At 43.4% G+C, this 25,100-nt stretch overlaps 1 protein-coding gene across 2 annotated transcripts in view; it reads left to right on the top strand.

The window, feature by feature from the left end:
* Window positions 1-25,100, top strand: part of LOC144491796 (uncharacterized) — a 287,453-nt gene that overhangs the window by 65,530 nt on the left and 196,823 nt on the right. For both annotated transcript variants that reach the window (XM_078210123.1, XM_078210181.1), the window contains exons 3-4: window positions 13,346-13,434; window positions 21,091-21,184. In XM_078210123.1, the coding sequence (XP_078066249.1) occupies window positions 13,346-13,434; window positions 21,091-21,184 (183 nt within the window). The remainder of the gene's footprint in view (window positions 1-13,345; window positions 13,435-21,090; window positions 21,185-25,100) is intronic.

Here is a 25,100-nt window from a genome sequence, read left to right as displayed (position 1 = left end):
GTGTTAGATTTGGTTGTGGGAGAGCACTTTGGAGATAGTGACCACAATTCGGTGTCTTTTGTTATTGCAATGGAGAGGGATAGGGCCGTACGGCAGGGCAAGGTTTACAATTGGGGGAGTGGTAATTATGATGCGATTAGGCAAGAATTAGGGGGCATAAGTTGGGAACAGAAACTGTCAGGGAAAGGAACTAATGAAAAGTGGAACTTTTTCAAGGAACAAGTACTGTGTGTCCTTGATAGGTATGTCCCTGTCAGGCAGGGAGGAAATGGCCGAATGAGGGAACCATGGTTCACGAAAGAGGTGGAATGTCTTGTGAAAAGGAAGAGGGAAGCTTATGTAGGGATGAGGAAACAAGGTTCAGATGGCTCGATTGAGGGTTACAAATTAGCAAGGAATGAGCTGAAAAAGGGACTTAGGAGAGCTAGGAGGGGACATGAGAAGTCCTTGGCGGGTCAGATCAAGGAAAACCCCAAGGCTTTTTACTCTTATGTGAGGAATAAAAAAATGACTAGGGTGAGGTTAGGGCCGGTCAAGGACAGTGGTGGGAACTTGTGTATGGAGTCAGTAGAGATAGGCAAGGTGATGAATGAATACTTTTCTTCAGTGTTCACCAAGGAGAGGGGCCATGTTTTTGAGGAAGAGAAGGTGTTACAGGCTAATAGGCTGGAGGAAATGGATGTTCGGAGGGAGGATGTCCTGGCAATTTTGAATAAACTGAAGGTCGATAAGTCCCCTGGGCCTGATGAAATATATCCTAGGATTCTTTGGGAGGCAAGGGATGAGATTGCAGAGCTTTTGGCTTTGATCTTTGGGTCCTCGCTGTCCACGGGGATAGTGCCAGAGGACTGGAGAATGGCGAATGTTGTTCCTCTGTTTAAAAAAGGGAATAGAAATGACCCTGGTAATTATAGACTGGTTAGCCTTACTACTGTGGTTGGTAAATTGATGGAAAAGGTCCTTAGGGATGGGATTTACGACCATTTAGAAAGATGCGGATTAATCCGGGATAGTCAGCACGGATTCGTGAAGGGCAAGTCGTGCCTCACAAATTTGATTGAATTTTTTGAGGAGGTAACTAAGTGTGTTGATGAAGGTAGGGCAGTTGATGTCATATACATGGATTTTAGTAAGGCGTTTGATAAGGTCCCCCATGGTCGGCTTATGTTGAAAGTGAGGAGGTGTGGGATAGAGGGAAAGTTGGCCGATTGGATAGGTAACTGGCTGTCTGATCGAAGACAGAGGGTGGTGATGGATGGAAAATTTTCGGATTGGAGGCAGGTTGCTAGCGGAGTGCCACAGGGATCAGTGCTTGGTCCTCTGCTCTTTGTGATTTTTATTAATGACTTAGAGGTGGGGGCTGAAGGGTGGATCAGTAAATTTGCTGATGACCCCAAGATTGGTGGAGTAGTGGATGAGGTGGAGGGCTGTTGTAGGCTGCAAAGAGATATAGATAGGATGCAAAGCTGGGCTGAAAAATGGCAAATGGAGTTTAACCCTGATAAATGTGAGGTGATTCATTTTGGTAGGACTAATTTAAATGTGGATTACAGGGTCAAAGGTAGGGTTCTGAAGACTGTGGAGGAACAGAGAGATCTTGGGGTCCATATCCACAGATCTCTAAAGGTTGCCACTCAAGTGGATAGAGCTGTGAAGAAGGCCTATAGTGTGTTAGCTTTTATTAACAGGGGGTTGGAGTTTAAGAGGCGTGGGGTTATGCTGCAACTGTACAGGACCTTGGTGAGACCACATTTGGAATATTGTGTGCAGTTCTGGTCACCTCACTATAAGAAGGATGTGGAAGCGCTGGAAAGAGTGCAGAGGAGATTTTCCAGGATGCTGCCTGGTTTGGAGGGTAGGTCTTTTGAGGAAAGGTTGAGGGAGCTAGGGCTGTTCTCTCTGGAGTGGAGGAGGCTGAGGGGAGACTTAATAGAGGTTTATAAAATGATGAAGGGGATAGATAGAGTGAACGTTCAAAGACTATTTCCTCGGGTGGATGGAGCTATTACAAGGGGGCATAACTATAGGGTTCGTGGTGGGAGATATAGGAAGGATATCAGAGGTAGGTTCTTTACGCAGAGAGTGGTTGGGGTGTGGAATGGACTGCCTGCAGTGATAGTGGAGTCAGACACTTTAGGAACATTTAAGCGGTTATTGGATAGGCACATGGAGCACACCAGGATGATAGGGAGTGGGATAGCTTGATCTTGGTTTCAGATAAAGCTCGGCACAACATCGTGGGCCGAAGGGCCTGTTCTGTGCTGTACTGTTCTATGTTCTATGTTCTAACACCATGGACCATTTTTTGGCTTAACCTTTTGTGAGGGACCTTGTCAAAAGCCTTCAGGAAACCCATATACAACACATCTACTGGTTCTCCTCTATCCACTCTGGTTGAAACATCCTTGAAAAATTCTAAAAATTAGTCAGACATTATCACCCTTTCATGAAGTCACACTGACTCTGCTTGTTTAGACTATGATTTTCCAAATGTTTTGCTATTACTTCCTTAATAATTGATTGCAGCATTTTCCAACAATAGATGTTAGGCTAATCGGCCTATCGTTACCTACTTTTTGCTGACCTCCCTTATTGAATAGGGGTTCACACTGGCACTTTTCCAATCCTCCGGTACTTCTCCAGAATCCAAGGATTTTTGAAAAGTTACAACCAATGCACCCATTATCTCTGCAGCTACTTCTTTTAGGATCCGAGGATGCAAGCCATTGGGGCCAGAGGATTTACCTGCCTTTAGCCCCATTAGTTTGTCTAATACTACTTCTCTAGTGAGATGGTACTTAATTCCTCCCCCATATTCTTTAGTATTAATAGGATGTTTGAAGTATCTTCCACCATAGAGACTGATGTAAAATATCTGTTTCACTCCTCTGCCCTTTCCTTGTTCCCCATAACTATCTCCCCAGATTCATTTTCTAAGAGGCCTGTGTTCATTTTGACCTCTCTCTTCCTTTTTATATATTTAAAGAAGCTCTTAATAATATCAGTTTTTATATTCCTCACTAGTTTGCCCTCATAGTTTATTTTCCCTCTATTATTTTTTTAGTTCTCCTTTGCTGGATTTTGAATTTATCCCAGTCTTCAGGGCTATCACTGACTTTTGCCTCCTTGTATGCTTTTACTTTTAACTTAAAACTCTCTTTAACTTCCTTGGTTAGCCATGGTTGGTTTATCCTCCAGTCAGATTCTTTCCACCTTACTGGGATATATTTTTGCTGAGAGTCATGAATGACCTCCTTAAATATCTGCCACTGCTTGCTTACTGACTTTCCTGCTAATCTATCTGCCCAGTCCACTTTAGCTAACTCTATCCTCATTTTATTGTAATTCCCTTTATTTAAGTTAAACACATTTGCTTCAGATCCAAGTTTCTCACTCTCAAAATGAATAAATTCTATCATGTAATGATTACGACTTTCTTGGGAATCTTTTACTCTGAGGTCATTTATTAAATCTGCCTCATTACCCATTACGAGATCCAAGATAGTTTGTTCCCTGGTTGGCTCCATGAATTTGTTATCATAGCTACCCTTTCCAACTTGTTAAATCTAATCAGCATGAAGATTAAAGTCACTCCTAATTATTGTTCTATTCTTTTTACATCCTCCTATTATTTGCTAATTTATATCCTTTCCTACAGTGTGGCTATTGTTTGAGAGTCTGTACACTATTCCTACTTTCCCTTGCTGTTTTTACCTCCACCCAAATGGACACGAACCAAGATCATCTCTCATAACTGACCTAATTTCATCTCTTATTAATAACACTACCCATCACCTTTTCCTTCTTTCCTGTCTTTCCGAAACATCAAATATCCCTGAATATTAAGTTCCCAATTTTGATCTCCTTTTAACTATGTCTCCGTAATGGCTATGAGATCATATCCATTTACCTCGATTTGTGCTGTCAGTTTGTCCGTCTTATTCCGAATGCTTCATGCATTAAGATACAATGCCTTAGGCTTGCCTTTCTGCCATGTTTAAACATCCTAACTTTTCTTTATACTGTGGCCCTATTTGCCTCTCACCCTTGATTACCCTGTCTACCATTTTTGCATTTTACTGTTCGTACTATTATTACTGTCCTTGTTTCTCTTTCCCTTATCACCCTGCTTAGGTTCCCAACCCCCTGCCATTAAATCCTCCCAAACACAATAGCAAAGACTCACTCTAGGGACATCAGTTCTGGTTCTTGTCCAGTTTGTACTGGTCTCACCTCCCCCAGAGCCGGTTCCAGTGTCCCAGGAATCTGAAACCCTCCCCCTTGCACCATCTTTTGTTGTGATCTCAAATTCAATCCCTAAAAGTGTTGGGGAAGCAAATTCACCATTTAGATAATTGAAGGGACTAAATGTATAGGGCGATGGGGAAAGACACTGGAATTAATTGGATAGGATTACCAAAGAGCTAACTCAAGCACAACAGTCTGAATGGCTTCTATCTCTTGTATCATTCTATGATCATAAGAAGATTTGTACAAATGCTTGTGTTCTATGTCATTAGGTTAGAAGTGAAATATAGGGATTTAGTTTGGGGATGTCACATTTCTGTATGAAATTGACATGTCTCACAGATATCATGTGATCTACCAGTAGCACACACAGAGGCCTGTGATTTAACATCCTGACATGATTAGAAATACACCCAGAGAATGCAAAATATAAAGGCCAAGGTTAATGCTACTCACCTGAGTTCTAGGGACCATATCTTCATGCCTCTGGCAAGACTGTCCAATCTCTTGAATTCTTGCCATGTTCACCATGTAGCTAATACTTGAATAGAACCTGATGGATTCTGAGGAGAGGTTGATGTTGTCTATGAAGTCTAGAAGTTAAAGTCTCCCCTGCTTCAAGCTGCAAAGGGATAGACAGTTTGCTATTCAGACCATCGCCCTAACAATTCTGATAAATAATCATCTATCCCTCTCTCTAATCAGCACCCATCAATATAAGAAGAGAATTATGCTGGCAATAATACGATGGTAACAGGAATTACATTGTTTCTTCCTTGGGGAAAAATCAGAATATTGAATCCATATGTGCTGTATATTTAAGCAAAATAGAGTTGTTATTGCTTGAGAACTTTGAGACTGTGTTGTTAATTTACTTTGTGAATTTTATGTTCACTTTTGAAGAATGGAAAAGTTTGGAGATAAAAAATTCAGGTAACCTGCTCTTCACCAGCAGATGGCACTCATGGTCTGCTATAGGCAATATTATATCCGGATAGGAGTGAAATTTAAAGAGAACATCTCAGTCATTGGAAAGGCTGGGGAAAACATTTGCAACTCTCTTCTATATAGTAAGTGAAAGCCAATTGGAAGCAAGCTCCTGGTTTGTTTCTTGCAATGAATGTTTGTTGCCAAGTTTCCTACCTTAAAATAGTGAGTTAAAAACATTTGCTGCAATTAAAATTTTCAAACTGCCATGATGGATTTTGTAATTGCATTCATCTGGATTATTAGTTCAAATTGCTGAATTACTCTCCCATTATGCTGTCATACCATGAGAGTAGTGAATAAATGTCTAGTGCTCTCAAACAAAGTCCAAAGATGTGCGGGTTAGGTTGATTGGCCAAGCTAAATTGCCCCTTAGTGTCCCGGGATGCGTAGATTAGAAGGATTAGCGGGTAAATATGAGGGTTAGAGGGATTAGCAGGTAAATATGTAGGGATATGGAGATAGGACCTGGGTGGGATTGTTGTCGGTGCAGACTCGATGGGCCGAATGGCCTCTTTCTGCACTGTAGGAGTTCTATGGTTCTATGGTTCAATATTCCTCTCTCTGCTACTTTAATACAGGATTTAACTCAGCTATTTAAAATGGACGAACACCTTTAGTAAAATGGTGACCTTGCAAACAAATTGGTGCTGTGCATTTTCAACTTGCCCCCTGGGGAAAACTGGCATTGCTTTGGCTGCCTGTTAGTGCTTCCAACTCTGATTGGATATTTGCCTGGAGGCTTAATAACATGACACCTCATTGTATGATAGCTGATCAGGTGACTTGGGTCCCCGTTGTTGAGAATCTTTGTTTATAAACAAAGATAAATGCGTAGTGGTCCATTTTGGCAGGTCAAATGGGATGAAGGAGTACAATATAAAGGGAAAGACTCTTAAGAACATAAGAACATAAGAAATAGGAGCAGGAGTAGGCCATCTGGCCCTTCGAGCCTGCCCCGCCATTCAACAAGATCATGGCTGATCTGAAGCGAATCAGTTCCACTTACCCGCCTGCTCCCCATATCCCCTAATTCCCTTATCGATCAGAAAACTATCCACCCGTGATTTAAACATATTCAACGAGGAAGCCTCCACCACTTCAGTGGGCAGAGAATTCCAGAGATTCACTACACTCTGAGAGAAGAAGTTCCCCCTCAACTCTGTTCTGAACCGGCCCCCCCTTATTTTGAGGCTGTGCCCTCTAGTTCTGGTTTCCCTTCTAAGTGGAAAGAATCTCTCCACCTCTACCCTATCCAGCCCCTTCATTATCTTATATGTCTCTATAAGATCACCCCTCATCCTTCTAAACTCCAACGAGTACAGACCCAATCTGTTTAATCTCTCCTCATAAGCTACACCCCTCATCTCCGGTATCAACCTGGTGAACCTTCTCTGCACTCCCTCCAAGGCCAATATATCCTTTCGCAAATAAGGGGACCAAAACTGCACACAGTACTCCAGTTGCGGCCTCACCAGTGCCTTGTACAGTTGCAGCAAGACCTCCCTGCTTTTATATTCTATCCCCCTCGCGATAAAGGCCAACATTCCATTCGCCTTCTTGATCACCTGCTGCACCTGCAGACTGAGTCTTTGCGATTCATGCACAAGGACCCCCAGGTCCCTCTGCACAGTCACACGATGTAATTTTTCTCCATTTAAATAATATTCCAATTTGCTATTATTTCTTCCAAAGTGGATAACCTCACATTTGCTAACGTTATATTCCATCTGCCAGATCCACGCCCACTCGCTCAGCCTATCCAAATCTCTCTGCAGACTTTCCGCGTCCTCCACGCAATTCGCTTTCCCACTCACCTTCGTGTCATCAGCAAACTTGAATACCCTAGATTCAGTCCCCTCCTCCAGATCATCTATGTAAATGGTAAACAATTGAGGCCCCAGCACCAATCCCTGCGGCACGCCACTGGTCACCAACTGCCAACCAGAAAAGCACCCATTTATCCCAACTCTCTGCTTCCTGTTAGATAGCCAATCCCCAATCCACGCCAACACCTTACCCCTAACTCCGTGTACCCCAATCTTCTGCAGCAACCTTTTGTGAGGCACCTTATCGAACGCCTTCTGGAAATCTAAAAACACCACATCCACCGGTTCCCCTCTGTCAACCGCACTAGTGACATCTTCATAAAAGTCCAGTAGATTCGTCAAACACGACTTTCCCTTCATGAATCCATGCTGCGTCTGCTTGATCGAACCATTCTTATTCAGGTGCTCTGTTATTTCCTCTTTAATAGTGGACTCTAGCATCTTCCCAACTACGGACGTTAAGCTAACCGGCCTGTAGTTACCCGCCTTTTGTCTACTTCCTTTTTTAAACAGCGGCGTAACAGTAGCTGTTTTCCAGTCAGCCGGCACTACCCCAGAGTCCAGCGAATTTTGATAAATTACTACTAACACATCTGCTATTACCTCAGCCATTTCTTTCAGTACCCTGGGATGCATTCCATCCGGGCCCGGGGACTTGTCTACCTTCAGTCCTATTAGTCTACCAAGCACCACCTCCTTAGTCACAGTAATTGTATTAAGGACCTCCCCTCCCACCAACTCTCGATCTCTAATATTCGGCAAACTATTTGTGTCTTCCACCGTGAAGACCGACACAAAGAACTTATTTAACGTCTCAGCCATTTCCTCGTTTTCCACTATTAAATCCCCCCTCTCATCTTCCAAGGGTCCAACATTCACTCTAGCCACTCTATTCCTTTTTATATACTTGTAAAAACTTTTACTATCATTTTTTATATTTTGAGCTAGTTTAGTTTCATAATCTATCTTTCCTTTCTTAATCGCTTTCTTAGTCATTCTTTGTTTTTCTTTAAAGCTTTCCCAATCCACTAATTCTCCACTATTTTTGGCCACTCTGTACGCATCTGATTTTATTTTAATACTCTCCTTTATTTCCTTCGTTATCCACGTCCGGTTATCCTTTTTCTTACAGTCCTTCTTTATCACCGGAATATATTTTTGCTGAGTACTTAAAAAAATCTCCTTAAAAATCCTCCACTGTTCCTCAGCTGTCCTACCTACCAGTCTGCTCGCCCAGTCTACATTAGCCAATTCCACCCTCATCCTATCGTACTCCCCTCTGTTCAAGCAGAGGACACTGGTTTGGGACCCTACTTTCTCACCCTCCATCTGTATCAGAAATTCCACCATATTAAGATCACTCATCCCAAGAGGATCCTTCACAAGAAGATCCTTAATCCTACCTGTCTCATTGCACAGAACCAGATCCAAGATAGCTCGCTCTCTCGTAGGTTCTGTAACATACTGTTCAATGAAACAATCCCAACAGCATTCCAAGAACTCTTCCTCAAGCCCTCCACGTCCAATTTGAGTCGACCAATCAATATGTAGGTTAAAATCCCCCATGATTATTGCCGTTCCACTTTTGCACGCATCCATTATTTGCTTGTTTGTAGCCCTCCCCACCTCTAAGTTATTATTTGGGGGCCTATAGACCACGCCTACCAGTGTCTTTCTCCCCCTATTATTCCTTATCTCCACCCACAACGATTCCACGTTTTGCTCCTTAGAGCCTATGTCGTCTCTCACTACCGTCCTGATATTATCCTTTATTAACAAAGCTACCCCACCTCCTTTTTCTACCTGTCTATCCTTCCTGAATGCCTGATAACCCTGTATATTCAGTTCCCAGTCCCGGTCACCCTGCAACCACGTTTCTGTGATAGACACTAGATCATATTCATTTGTATGGATTTGTGCCATCAACTCATTTACTTTGTTTCGAATGCTTCGTGCATTCAGGCAAAGTGTCTTTATGCCAGCCTTTATCTGGACCCGGTTTGTTGAAGCGCTACTAACATCTCCCAAGCCCTCTCCTCCTTTAGCTAATTGTTTATTCACTATACTCCTGGCATTAGAGTAGATACCTCTCAATCCTATGGTCTGACCTCTCCCCTTCTCTGTTCCCAGTCCACCTGCCCTCTTGCACTGCCTATAACCCTTCTCTGTTTGCGAGCTACCTTCCTCACTCTCAGTCACGTCGCTTTGATCCCCTCCCCCCAACCTATCTAGTTTAAACTCTCCCCAGTAGCCTTAGCCAACCTTCCTGCCAGGATATTGGTCCCCCTGGGATTCAAGTGCCACCCGTTTTTAGTATACAGGTCACACCTGCCCCTAAAGAGGTCCCAATGGTCCAGGAACCTGAATCCCTGCCCCCTGCACCATTCCCTCAGCCACACATTCATCCTCCACCTCACTCCATTCCTTTCCTCACCTTCCCGTGGCACAGGCAGCAATCCCGAGATTACTACATTTGCTTTCCTCCTTCTCAGCTGTCTCCCTAATTCCCTATACTCTTTTTTCATGTTCCCTTCCCCCTTCTTACCCACATCAGAGGTACCAATATGTACCGCTACCTCCGGCTCCTCTCCCTCCCACCTCAGGATTTCTGGGACTCGCCCAGCGACATCCTGGATCCCAGCCCCAGGGAGGCAGACCACCATGCGAGACTCCCGCCTGCCTCTGCAAAATCGCCTGTCCGTCCCCCTGACTGTCGAGTCCCCGATTAATACCGCCTTCCTCCTCCTTTCCTTAGCCCTCTGAGTTACAGGGCCGGACTCCACCCCGGAGACACGGCCACTGCTGCTTCCCCCAGATGGGCTGTCCCCCCCAACAGTACTCAGACAGGAGTACTTGTTATGTAGAGGCACTTCCACCGGGGTGCTCTCAACCACCCGTGTTTTACCCTTCCTGGCTGTCACCCACTTGGCCTCCTCCCGTGGCCCTGGTGTGACCACCTGATGATAGCTCTTGTCTATCACCTCCTCATTCTCCCTCACCTGCCTAAGATCATCAAGCTGCAGTTCCAGCTCCCTAACACGGTCCCTCAGGAACCGCAGCTCGACACACCCCTCACAGATGTGGATGTCCGGGAGGCCTGGTGCCTCCAGGACCTCCCACATACTGCACTGCGAGCACCACACTGGCTTTACACTCATATTTCACCCTTTCTTCCGAGGTACACAGAGAAAAGTAAATTATAAATAAAAAAATAAGAAACTTACCCTGCTCGCCCGTTCTGCCTAAGCCCGATGAGCCAAAGCCCCTCAGTTCTCACTCAGCTTAGTACTGTGGAGGATCAGAAGGACCTTGGGGTCCGGGTCCATAGGACTCTAAAATCGGCCCCGCAGGTGGAGGAGGTGGTTAAGAAGGCATATGGTGTGCTGGCCTTTATCAATCGAGGGATTGAGTTTCGGAGTCCGGGGATAATGATGCAGCTATATAAGACCCTCGTCAGACCCCACTTGGAGTACTATGCTCAGTTCTGGTTGCCTCATTACAGGAAGGATGTGGAAAAGATTGAAAGGGTGCAGAGGCGATTTACAAGGATGTTGTCTGGATTGAGTGGCATGACTTATGAGGATAGGCTGAGGGAGCTCGGTCTTTTCTCCTTGGAGAGACGTAGGATGAGAGGAGACCTAATAGAGGTATATAAGATGTTGAGAGGCATAGATCGGGTGGATTCTCAGAGGCTTTTTCCCAGGGTGGAAATGGCTGCTACGAGAGGACACAGGTTTAAGGTGCTGGGGTGTAGGTACAGGGGAAATGTTAGCGGGAAATTTTTCACTCAGAGGGTGGTGGGCGAGTCGAATAGGCTGCCGTCAGTGGTGGTGGAGGCAAACTCAGTAGGGTCTTTTAAGAGACTCCTGGATGAGTACATGGGACTTAATAGGATGGAGGGTTATAGGTAGGCCTAAAAGGTAGGGATATGTTCGGCACAACTTGTGGGGCCGAAGGGCCTGTTTTGTGCTGTAGTTTTCTGTTTCTATGTTTCTATGTAAACCTGTGTTTCATTTTGCTTCCAACAGCTAGAGAGACCAGCACAATTTAATTTTGTGGATGTGCCAGGTGGAGGGAGGGAGCAGGGAGTCCACAAGAAGGGCTTCAAGCAGAACTTCCACTGACAAATGGTTAACATCAACTAAACATAAGGACAAAAGCATATAAGAAAAAGGAGAATGAGTAGATAACTTGGCCCCTAGAACCCACTCCACCATTCAGTGAGACCATGAAATTAATATCTCCTTTAACGGGTCTTATAATAAATATATTTCCATATAAAAATATTTGCCTTGGGAGGTAACAGGAAAGTCAAGTGAAACAGAAACTCAAGTGCAGAGTTCAGAGCCAGACTAATAATTCTGGGGGAAATGAACACCAAGAACATCCAGGGCTCCTCCACTATCCAGTACCACAAATATGCAGCAAAATAGGCATCAAGGACATTAACATATTACATTAATAATTAAGAAAATAAGCCCAAGTAGCAGAGTTCAGAAGGAAGATCCCAGGCATGATTGAAGAGTAAGATTTTGAAACTGGACCGAGAAAGCCAGGCTGGGACATTTCAGGAGATAGTCTATAAAAAAATAATGTGTTCAAATCATTTCAAAAGTTATTTAATGAACAGTATATTTCCAAAACAGTGCTAAAGTGTTGGCACAATTTTTGTTTATTGTAAATCTCTTCGAGTGGGATTTTTTGTTCTCCATCACTGCGTTCTGTATGGATTCCAACAGATGATGGTCAGTCCCTGAGGAACATTCCACGGGGTAGGTGAGGAATTCTGGGAGAACACCCAGAGGTTCAAATATCTCTATGGCAACAAGTGACTCCACAAATGAAACATGTGAAATGTGAACTGTCAATATTGAGATGTCCCAGGTTTTTTGCAGCGGCACTGGGAGATTAATCAAATATTCCTAGAGATTGCAGGTCAATCTGGGAGGGTTAATATCCTTTCTACTCAGCATTGGAGATGCCCAAGTTTCCTTCCCATTTGAGTCAATAAAAATCATGTTTTCTGTGTCAGCGACCAATCCATGCAGATTTAAACCCAGGTGAGAAGTTGAAAATCTATCCGTTAACTAATATTTATTAGAAATAACTTCTGGGCTTAGGTCTTAAAATAAACTATTGATAATACAATGGTACAGTGTAGAAAATAACAACTACAAGAAATAGTGACAGGTCTCTTAGATTTTCATCAAAACATAGCTCTCCATATAACCTTTTGTAATTTGATGCCTTGTTCTTCTAGATATTTTTAACTTCTAAAATATAAAAATGGGCTTTGCTGAATATACCCATGCTCACACATTGCCAGAAAATGCCTAGTGGGTACACTCCACATACAACAATATCCCGCAGGTGTCAGTCGATATCAACTGGAGCAGTGGCGGGAGCAGGTGCTATAACTCATTCCTGGGCTTGAAAGAATCAGTAAGAGTTTTAACAACACCAGGTTAAAGTCCAACAGGTTTATGGTATTTGCTACCAGGACTTTAACCTGGTGTTGTTAAAACTCTTACTGAGTTCACCCCAGTCCAACGCCGGCATCTCCACATCTTGAAAGAATCAGCCAGGATTCACACCCAGATTTGTTATCCAACAACTCTTGATGGGAATTGCTAATGTATGGATGTTAAGTAAGATTTAGTTTTGTTAGGAACAATCCTTTCCTGAAATATCCAGGAAGATAAACTGTGCGGCTGAGCACAAAGGATGTTGTTTACACCATTAGAAAGGAACAATATAATGTGTACACGTACCAGGATCCCAGTTTCTAAGATAGAAAAACCATTACAAAAATGAAAAAAAGACCACCCACAGAACTCAACCTGAAGCAATTACATTCTATGACACATTTCCATGATCCCAGCAATGCTGGAAATATTTTCCTTATCCATCTAACCTTCAATTTCTTTCATGCTACTTCATCGGTCTCTGACATTAGAAAAGATGTGTTTCAATTTTTGTTCTTAGTTGTTGCAGTGTTTGTTGTACCAGGAGGACATCTAAATCATCCAGTTTATTATTTTGCTAATTTGGCTTCTGTTTGCTGCTGTAAATGAAGTATAAAGCTCCTTATTTTCTATCCTAGATGAATATCCCTTGCTGCACCATTGTCCCACTTTCCACATCAGCTATTTTGTTTGTTTATCCAGTTAAGATTGCTAGTTTAATACCAGTTTGTCCTGAATTGTGTTCCATATTTGGCTGAGGCCTGTGTTCATTGTACTTGATGTATCCTTAATCCCTTTATTTTTCTTTTGTTTTAGGACTTGTCTTGACAACTTGGGTCCTGATCTTTATTTTGATTTTAGTTCTCATTTGTGTGTTGGCTTTTTACCTGCGCAGAAAGAGACGTGTAAGTACATTTACTATTTACATGAGTAATCTTAGTGTATAAAGAGTTTATTTTTAAGTTTATTTATTAGTGTCACAAGTAGACTTACATTAACATTGCAATGAAGTTACTGTGAAAATCCCCTCATCGCCACACTCCGGCGCCTGCTTGGGTACACTGAAGGAGAATTTAGCATGGCCAATGCTAAACAGCCCAAACAACACATCTTTCGGACTGTGGGAGGAAACCGGAGCACCTGGAGGAAATCCACACAGACACAAGGGGAACATGCAGACTCTCCACAGACAGTGACCCAAGCTGGGAATTGAACCCAGGTCCCTGGCACTGTGATGCAGCAGTGCTAACTACTGTGCCACCATGCCACCTCAATAAAGCACAAATCTACAATGATGAGAGGATCTTCTTGAATTCTCCACCCAAAGACATTCCTTAGCAATTATTCCCTGAACTACAGGTAAGGAGAGGCAAACTACCTCATCTGAAATAATAATTGAATACTGTGTTGTTGGCATTAACCTGACCCACACACTAGCTGTCTCGCTACCTGAGCCAACTAGCCTCTATGGGAGCACAACAAGGCATAAGTAGAACAAGATCACCTCTGGAACCTTGTCCAAGCCGTTGTTTATTTTAAATTCTTTCATAGGATGCGAGTGTTGCTGGCTGGGTCAGCATTTATTGCCCATCCCTAATTGCCCTTGAGGGGGCATTTAAAAGTCAACTAGATTACTGTGGGTCTGGAGTCACAGAGCAGGTAAGGGCAGCAGATTTCCTTCCCTAAAGAGCATTGAACCAAATTGTTTTAGACCAATTGACAATGGTTTCATGGTCATCAATAGACTTTTAATCAATTCAAATCTGCCATGGTGGGATTCAAACCTGCCCCCCCCCCTCCCCTCCCCCCCCCTCCCCCCCCCCCCCCCCCCCTCCCCCCCCCGTGTCTCTGGAATACTAGTCAGTGATAATACCACCATGCCACTCTCTTGTCTGAGGTGAGATTTGACAGTGAATATTTCCTGACTGGTCAACCACAAGGGGCGGTACAATTGAACCCAATTATAAACTGACCTTCCCCTTCCCTACATGGAGGCCTCTGCCCAGGTAAGATTAGTCAGCTCAGTACAGACTGGGAAACTGAGACTATTATAGGCTGTTTGGACAGTTCATTCTTGGTGGTGGCTTACAGGAATAACTGTATTTCTATTTCTATGGGGCGGCACGGTAGCACAGTGGTTAGCACTGCTGCTTCACAGCTCCAGGGACCTGGGTTCGAATCCCGGCTTGGGTCGCTGTCTGTGTGGAGTTTGCACATTCTCCTCGTGTCTGCGTGGGTTTCCTCTGGGTGCTCCGGTTTCCTCCCACAGTCCAAAGATGTGCGGGTTAGGTTGATTGGCCATGCTAAAATTGCCCTTAGTGTCCTGAGATGTGTAGGTAAATATGTAGGGATATGGGGGTGGGGCCTGGGTGGGATTGTGGTTGGTGCAGACTCGATGGGCCGAAGGGCCTCTTTCTGTACTGTTGAGTTTCTATGATTTCTATAACATTAACACTACGATTACACTATAATTCTCCCACAATTTTGCTGAAAGATCAGAAGAACCCTGTAAGAAAAGACATCAATGGTAGAAATTATATCCAACTGAATCTTTTTATTCTGCAATGGCATAATAAATTGGTGTGTAAAATGGGATCCTTCATATTTTGTAAGTATTTATTTTATGAAAAGCGCCATTGTTTTAAACAATAGTAAGGTATGAATGGGTGCCTTTGTATCATGAAAAGCCATTCATGGGATCAAATGAATGACATAATTTGTGTTAACTGAGCAATTTCCAAAATATTCGCCCTTTTAATTTGCAACTCCCATTATCACAATGGCAACTGTGAGCTTGCCAATCACATCTCTGAGGATGTATATCAGGGTACCAGACTTCCCTTCAAGGAAAGAAGGAAAATAAATAAACAAATCATCCTAGGCCATGCCACAGCTTTGCCCATATCTCCAATCTGGATCGAGAGCAGGGTTGACAAAGGGCCAGAAGCAGGGTATCTGCCCACCTCGCTGCCCTCTGAACATGGTGGTAACCTGTTCATATCCTCTAAATCGCTTTCTCTAAACCGGTTCATATCCTCGGAGGAAATTGGAGGGAATAAGATGAAGGAGGTAAATGCGTGTCTCAAAGATTGGTGTGGGAGGAATGGATTTGAATTCATGGGACATTGGCACCAGTATTGGGGAAGAGGGGACCTGTTTCGATGGGATGGTTTTCATCTGAATCATGCTGGGACCAGAGTCCTGGCAAACTGTATAACTAAGCTGTAGATAGGGCTTTAAACTAAATACTGGGGGGAAGGGTTCAGTTGTATAGAGAATTAAAAATCAAAGTTAAAGGAGAGGGTAGAAATGCAGGTTAATGATGAGGACTTTCAACTAGTTAAAGGAGCTGAAGGCTCAGGAGAGGTTCATAACGTTTCCAGACCACGTAAGAGAACAGAGAGTATAGAAGGTGGCAGGAATCTAACCTCAAGCAGAGCAAAAAAGGTGACAAGTATGAGAAGGGAGGTGGTCAATGCAGGACTGAGGGTGTTGTACCTAAATGCACGCAGTATATGGAACAAGGTAGATGAGCTTGTTGCACACATTGAAATTGGCCGGTATGATGTTGTGGGCATCACGTTGTGGCTGCAAGGGGATCAGGGCTGGGATCTAAATATCCAAGGATATGTGTCCTATTGAAAGGACAGGCAGATGGGCAAAGGGGGCGGGGTTGCATTGTTAGTAAGGAATGAAGTTAAATTGACAGCAAGAAGCGATATAGGATCTGATGGCATGGAATCTCTGTGGGTAGAATTGAGGAATCGCAAGCTAAAAAGACCCTGATGGGAGTCATGTACAGGTCCCCCAGCAGCATTCAGGATGTAGGGCAGAAAATAAATCAGGAGATAGAAAAGGCATATAAAAAAGGCAATATTACAATAATTATGGGGGACTTCAATATGCAGGTGGACTGGGAAAATCAGGTAGGTAGTGGATCCCAAGAAAAGGAATTTGTGGAATGTCTAAGAGATGGCTTTTTGGAATAGCTTGTAACAGAGCCTACTAGGGAACAGGCAATTCTGGATTTGGTGATGTGCAATGAGGCAGACTTGATTAGGGAATTTAAGGTGAAGGAACCCTTCGGGGGCAGTGACCACAATATGATAGAATTTACCCTGCAGTTTGAGAGGGAGAAGCTGGAATCAGATGTAACGTTATTACAATTAAATAAAGGTAACTACAAAGACATGAGAGAGGAGCTGGCCAGAGTTGATTGGAAAGAGAGCCCAGCAGGGAAGACAGTGGAACAGCAATGGCAGGAGTTTTTGGGGGTTATTTGGGAGGCACAACAGAAATTCATCCCAAGGAGGAGGAAACATGCTAAGGGGAGGATGAGGCATCCAGGGCTGATGAGGGAAGTCAAGAACAGCATAAAAGCAAAAGAAAAAGCATACAAAGTGGCGAGGATTAGTGGGAAGCCAGAGGATTGGGAAGCCTTTAAAAGTAAACAGAGGACAACTAAAAAGGCAATAAGGGGGGAGAAGATGAAATATGAGTGTAAACTAGCTAGTAATATAAAAGAAGATGGGAAGAGTTTTTTTCAATATATAAAAGGTAAGAGAGAGGCTGGAGAAGTAATAACAGGAAACAAAGAAATAGCAGAGGAACTGAATAGTTACTTTGCATCAGTCTTCACGATGGAAGACACCAGTGGGATGCCAGAGCTCCAGGAGAATCAGGGGACACAGGTGAGTGCAGTGACCATCATTAAGGAGAAGGTTCTGGGGAAACTGAAAGGTCTGAAGGTGGATAAATCACCTGGACCGGATGGACTACACCTCAGGGTTCTAAAAGAGATAGCTGAAGAAATTGTGGAGGTATTGGTGATGATCTTTCAGGAATCACTGGAGGCAGGGAGGGTCCCAGAGGACTGAAAAGTAGCTAATGTAACACTGCTGTTTAAGAAGGGAGGGAGGCAACAGACAGGAAATTATAGGCCGGTTAGCCTGACTTCGGTCAATGGCAAGATTTTAGAGTCCATTATTAAAGATGAGATCGCAGAGTACTTGGAAGTGCATGATAAAGTAGGACTGAGTCAGCACAGCTTCATCAGGGGAAGGTCATGTCTGACAAATCTGCTAGAGTTCTTTGAGGAGGTAACAAGGAAGTTAGATAAAGGAGAAGCAGTGGACGTGATTTATTTAGATTTCCAGAAAGCCTTTGACAAGGTGCCGCATACAAGACTGTTAAATAAGTTAAGAGCCCATGGTGTTAAGGGTAAGATCCTGGCATGGATAGAGGATTGGCTGACTGGCAGAAGGCAGAGAGTGGGGATAAAGGGGTCTTTTTCAGGATGGCAGTCGGTGACTAGTGGTGTGTCTCAGAGGTTGGTGGTGGGACCACAACTTTTCACAATATTCATTAACGATTTGGAAGAAGAAACTGAGGGCACTGTTGCTAAGTTTGCAGATGGTACAAAGATATGTAGAGGGGCAGGTAGTATTGAGGAAGCAGGGGGGCTGCAGAAGGACTTGGACAGGTTAGGAGAGTGGGCAAAGAAGTGACAGATGGAATACAATGTGGAAAAGTGTGAGGTTATGCTCTTTGGAAGGATGAATGGAGGCATAGACTATTTTCTAAATGAGGAAATGCTTAGGAAATCAGAAGCACAAAAGGACTTGGGAGTCCTTGTTCAAGATTCTCTTAAGATTAACATGCAGGCTCAGTCGGCAGTTAGGAAGGTAAATGCAATGTTAGCAATCATGTCAAGAGGGCTGGAAAACAAGAGCAGAGATGTAATCTGAGGCTGTATAAGGCTCTGGTCAGATCCCATTTGGAGTATTGTCAGCAGTTTTGGGCTCTGTATCTAAGGAAGGGTGTGCTGGCCTTGGAAAGGGTCCAGAGGAGGTTCACAAGAATGATCCCTGGAATGAAGAGCTTGTCGTTTGAAGAACAGTTGAGGACTCTGGTTCTGTACTCATTGAAGTTTAGAAGGATGAGGGGGGATCTTATTCAAACTTACAGCATACTGCGAGGCCTGGATTGAGTGGACGCGGAGAGGATGTTTCCACCAGTAGGAAAAGCTAGAACCAGAAGGCACAACCTTAGGCTAAAGGGACGATCCTTTAAAACAGAAATGAGGAGGAATTTCTTCAGCCAGAGAGTGGTGAATCTGTGGAACTCTTTGCTGCTGAAGTCTATGGAGGCCAGGTTATTGAGTGTCTTTAAGACAGTGAGAGATAGGCTCTTGATTAATAAAGGGATCGGGGGTTATGGGGAAAAGGCAGGAGAATGGGGAAGAGAAAAATTTCAGCCATGATTGAATGGTGGAGCAAACTTGATGGGCCTAATTCTGCTCCTATGTCTTATGGTCTACTGGTCTAAATTAAAGCTCCTCGAATAAAAGGGGCAGTAGCAACAATGAAACGAAACTGGCTGTGATAGGAAACCGAGTGTAGTGTGAACGGTTGATAACTGGAATTCTCCAGGGTTCAGTGTTAGAACCTTTACTTTTCCTGATAAATATTAATGACTTAGACTTCGGTGTATAGAGTGCAATTACAAAATTTGTGTTGACACGAAACTTGGAAATATTGCAAACTGTGAGGAGGATGGTGTTAAGCTTCAGTAGAACAGTAGAATGGGCAGACAAGTGACAGAATAATTTTAATGCAGATGATTCATTTTGATAGGAAGAAAATGGAGAGATAACATTAAAAAAGGGTATGATTCTAAAGGGGGTACAGGAGCAGAGGGACCTTGTGTATATGTGCAGATCCTCCATGATCTTGTTGAATGGCAGAGTCGGCTTGATTTGCCAAATGGCCTATTGCTCCTGTTTTTTTTATTGACTCATGATTTAAAGGAATTGGCAAAAGAACTAGCGGCGACATGAGAAAAGCAGTTTTAAAAGAGTGAGTTATTCTGGTCAGGAATGTACTGTCTAAAATGTTGTGGGAGTGGACTCAATAGTAACCTTCCGAAAGAGAATTGGAAAAGTACTTGACTGGGAAACATTTACAAAGCTGTTGGGGAAAAGCAGGGGTATAGGTCTAATTGCTTCACTCTTTCATTGAGCTGTCACAGACTCCTCGGGCCAAACAGCCGCTTTCTCTGCTCTATCAGCCTATGGTCAAGATTTTCCGCTCCCATTTGTACGGGTGTACTCAGCGACACAACTAGAAAATATCGCAGGGAAAATCCTAGATATATTTCCCGACGGTATAAATGCAGGATGCTCCTGAGTGGCGGGCCGTGTTTCTCACCATGCTACGTGAGGAACATCATTATAATACATTTGAAATCATTATTAAGTCCCTATGCCGGAATTGCATCTCTGACATCAAATTTAACTCCCACTGCGGCGTGATGTCATAATGGCGGGATGTACAATTTGACTCAAAAACGTGCACCTGGCGAGCAGAACTCGGAGGGCAGCTTGAGGATGAGTTCACTCAAATTGGCACAGCGCTCACAAAGCTGCTCCATGTCTTCAGGGATGGGGGAAGGTCACAGGCAAGTCTGCACAGCATCTTCTTCGTGGTTGCCTTACAGTGCCGGGGCAAGGGCTTCAATGAAGGGCTGAAGGGAGGGAGGGGAGGGAAGGGAAGGGAACCATAGGACAGCATGCTTCCCAGATTTGGCAGCCATGACTTCCCAGCGGCTTCCTCTGACTTGAAATGCGCTACTGTGTGCAGTGGTGACCTTTAAGTATCGTACCAGGATTGTTGAAGTGCTGCGGTGATGGCGGCCTGTGCCTCTGTTTTTTATTCAAAGTGCCACACAATACAGCGTAAAAATCCACTATTGCTGTCAGTGGGACAAACGGCACTTTGCTGATTTCTGGGACAATTCTGCCCTATGTTTGTATAAACACAAGCTTATAAATGTTTATTGTGCCCACATAAATACACAATACACCCAAGCATAACACTGTACACTTACAATGACATGAATCTGCTTGTTCTCAGTTCTGAATTTCCACAGGGGACCTACATGTATGGGAATTGATAACTGTTAGCTGTCCTCCAAATGGCCCTAAGTTAAGTTAATTTATTAGTCATTAGTAAGCTTATATTAACACTGCAATGAAGTTACTGTGAAAATCCCCTCGTTGCCACACTCCGGCGCCTGTTCGAGTACACGGAGGGAGAATTTAGCGTGGCCAATGCATCTAACCAGCATGTCTTTCAGACTGTGTGAGGAAACTGGAGCACCTGGAGGAAACCCATGCAGACATGGGGAGAACGTGCAGATTCCATACAGACAGTGACCCTAGCCGGGAATCGAACCCGGGTCCCTGGCACTGTGAGGCGGCCGTGCTAACTACTGTGCCACCCCAGTAGAAATAAACTTTTGTAGCAATTACACTTCTTTTGTATTTTGTTTTTTGTGCTTTGGAATATGTTTGATGGTCTGAAAATTTTACCAATTGGTTATTAACACCAATGTAAGTGTTTATTCAGACTTAATGTTGCATTAACATCAGTGAGGGAATGACAAGACCCTCTGGGAAAAGGTATAACTAGTTGACAATGGTTTTGTTTGATTTCTGTCTATAGATACAAGCTAATGGAAAGATTGCTCATAACAGGAGTGTGTTACTTTGTATTTTACAGAGATATTCATTCGATCTTTTCCACAAAACTGCTGAAGACGCTGACATTCCCTTGAGTAGTCCAGTTTTTCCAGGAACCCTTGATGTAATTCCAGGTAAATCTACATACGAATTAAAGGTTTGTTTCTGGAAGAGACCTCTTGGTCTTTCTCAGAATCCAATACTAAGTTTCAAATGTATACTGTTACGGTTCAGGTCAGAACTCCAAAGTGTTTTATGGAGCCTGCCTGGATCATAAGTTTTGCACCTTGAATTTGGCTAGGATAAGCTTGATATGTTTCACTTCAGGTATAATTCAAATAATCCATTAGGGAGCTTTGATCGAACAAAGTTCATTTAAGTTATTTAGTTAACATGTATGGAAAGAAAATTAGCAATAACTTTTATCAATTACAAACAAAACAACTACAATAATGTATAACCCTTAACAAATATATCTAAGATGTTCCAATCAAACTAATCCCACAAAAAAAACTTTAAACAAGTTCAACACATCAAATGCTCACATGATACTGAAATTGAGTCTTTTGGTTGGAGAATTGAAAACTCTCAGTCTTGTAAGTTCTAGAGGCCATCTTGACATACCCAGAACAAGGCACAGTGAAAGTACCTGAGGCCCCCATTTAAGTCACTTAAGGAGCAGTAAAAGGATACCTGGTGGACAGCTCAGCAGCAATGAAAAACACTGAAGCTGTGAGATCTCCAGAGATCACCATCCATTTTTGTCTAATTGTGCTTTAAAGATCATCTTGGCAGGTTTTTCCACATTAATTGAAGTTTAATATTCAGATCACTGTTGCAGTTCTAAAGCAATATGCTAAAAGAATTAAGAGTGTATTGAAGGCTATTTAGATGAATATTGAGTCCAATTTCTTCGTTGTCCCCCATTATCCTGTCAGAAACCTTCAGAGAAATGACATGAACATTCATTTGATGCTAGGTCTCTGGGTTTCCTCTCATTTTTCACCAATTTGCAGTGGACAATTGTAGGAAGTTCCAGCAGAAGTTTCAGACGTTGGAGTTTTAGTAGCCAGTGAGTCCAATAACATCAAAGTAGAAGTCAGGCATGGAATGAAACAACAGATCTACTTTGCAGCCCATGTGTCGAGAAACCTGATCTTGTATTCTGAAAGCTGCATCTGCTGTTCAGTATTGCGGACTGACATATGAACACATGAAATATTGGCTCCTCTGGCCTATTCTGCCATTCAGTAAGTTCATGGTTAATCTGATCGTGGCCTCAACTCTACTTGCCTTCTACCCCTTATACCCTTTGACTCCCTTGTGAATCAAACAATTATTTAACTCAGCCTTAAAAATTTTCAGTGACCCTGCCTCTACTGCTCTCCAGCGAAGAGACACAGACTCATGAGAAAAATGAATTCCTCATCTCCATCTTAAATGGGAGACCCCCTTATTTTTAAACTGTGTCCTTTAGTTCTAGTCTCACCCACAATCAGAAACATTGTTACAGCATCCACCCTGTCAAGTCACCTCAGGATCTTAAATGTTTTAATGAGATTACCTTTCATTCTTCCAAACTCTAACGTTCAGGCCCAACCTATCCAACCTTTCCTCACAGGGTAACCCCCTTATCCCAGGAATCAGTCCAGTGAATCTTCTCTGAACTGCTTCCAATGCAATTATTTTTTTCTTTACATGGATGTGGGAATCACTGGCTAGGCCAGCATTTTAATTTCCCATCCCTAATTGCTCTTGAGAAGTTGGTGGTGAGCCACCTTCTTGAACCACTGTGATCCATGTAGTGCAGGGACAGCCACAATGGTGTTAGGAGCAAGTTCCACGATTTTGACCCAGTGACAGTGAAGGAACAGCTATATAGTTCCAAGTCAAGATGGTGAGTGGCAATTATGTCTTATATAAAGGAGATCAAAAGTGAACACAGTACTCAAGATGCGGACTCACCAATACGCTATATAACTATAGCAAAACATACCTACCTTTATATCCCATTCCCTTTGCAATAAACAACATTCCATTTGCCTTCCAAACCACTTTTTAGAACATAGAACAGTATAGCACAGAACAGGCCCTTCGGCCCACGATGTTGTGCCGAGCTTTATCTGAAACCAAGATCAAGCTATCCCACTCCCTATCATCCTGGTGTGCTCCATGTGCCTATCCAATAACCGCTTAAATGTTCCTAAAGTGTCTGACTCCACTATCACTGCAGGCAGTCCATTCCACACCCCAACCACTCTCTGCGTAAAGAACCTACCTCTGATATCCTTCCTATATCTCCCACCACGAACCCTATAGTTATGCCCCCTTGTAATAGCTCCATCCACCCGAGGAAATAGTCTTTGAACGTTCACTCTATCTATCCCCTTCATCATTTTATAAACCTCTATTAAGTCTCCCCTCAGCCTCCTCCGCTCCAGAGAGAACAGCCCTAGTTCCCTCAACCTTTCCTCATAAGACCTACCCTCCAAACCAGGCAGCATCCTGGTAAATCTCCTCTGCACTCTTTCCAGTGCTTCCACATCCTTCTTATAGTGAGGTGACCAGAACTGCACACAATATTCCAAATGTGGTCTCACCAAGGTGCTGTACAGTTGCAGCATAACCCCACGGCTCTTAATCTCCAACCTCCTGTTAATAAAAGCTAACACACTATAGGCCTTCTTCACAGCTCTATCCACTTGAGTGGCAACCTTTAGAAATCTGTGGATATGAACCCCAAGATCTCTCTGTTCCTCCACATTCTTCAGAACCCTACCTTTGACACTGTAATCCACATTTAAATTAGTCCTACCAAAATGAATCACCTCACATTTATCAGGGTTAAACTCCATTTGCCATTTTTCAGCCCAGCTTTGCATCCTATCTATGTCTCTTTGCAGCCTACAACAGCCCTCCACCTCATCCACTACTCCACCAATCTTGGTGTCATCAGCAAATTTACTGATCCACCCTTCAGCCCCCTCCTCTAAGTCATTAATAAAAATCACAAAGAGCAGAGGACCAAGCACTGATCCCTGCGGCACTCCGCTAGCAACCTGCCTCCAATCCGAAAATTTTCCATCCACCACCACCCTCTGTCTTCGATCAGACAGCCAGTTACCTATCCAATCGGCCAACTTTCCCTCTATCCCACACCTCCTTACTTTCATCATAAGCCGACCATGGGGGACCTTATCAAATGCCTTACTAAAATCCATGTATATGACATCAACTGCCCTACCTTCATCAACACACTTAGTTACCTCCTCAAAAAATTCTATCAAATTTGTGAGGCACGACTTGCCCTTCACGAATCCGTGCTGACTATCCTGGATTAATCTGCATCTTTCTAAATAGTCGTAAATCCCATCCCTAAGGACCTTTTCCATCAATTTACCAACCACCGAAGTAAGACTAACCGGACTATAATTACCAGGGTCATTTCTATTCCCTTTCTTAAACAGAGGAACAACATTCGCCATTTTGTACCTGTGTGCTAAGTTTTTGTGATTCATATATCAAGACATACAAATCCCTCTACACCTTAGAGTTCTGCAATCTTTCTCCATTTAAATAATATACTGTTATTTTAAAAAAAAGATGTGAACATGTGTCAGTAAAAGGAGGTTGACAGATGTAGGCCTGAATTTTACGTTCAGGACATGCCCAAAGTAGGCGCAGGTGCCCAAGATCATGTTGCCAATTAATGACCACCGCGAAATGTGATCTGTGAAAGCCTGAGTGCTGCTGGGGAGACTGGGAAGAAGGTGGGCACCGAGAAAAGGAACGTGTGGACTCTTGTTTTCAATGTGTTTACCCCAGTCCAACGCCGGCATCTCCACATCATGACTTCCTCACAGGAACTGTTGCTGTCTGAGGAAGCTGTGGACCTGTCGAAAATAAATATCAGCAGAAAAACTGTGCCACAAGTGTCTCGGCAGCACGGTCATACACAGACCTGTCTCCAGACACATTTATTAATTTTATTTGAGCTCTGACCTTTTATCCCACCTGAATTGGAGTTTGCCAATCAGCCTGCCCTGCCAA

Source organism: Mustelus asterias, chromosome 1 (assembly GCF_964213995.1).
Source record: "Mustelus asterias chromosome 1, sMusAst1.hap1.1, whole genome shotgun sequence".
Lineage (NCBI taxonomy): Eukaryota > Metazoa > Chordata > Chondrichthyes > Carcharhiniformes > Triakidae > Mustelus > Mustelus asterias.
Note: the sequence above shows the minus strand (reverse complement) of the source record. Positions and strands in the feature narration are given on the sequence as shown.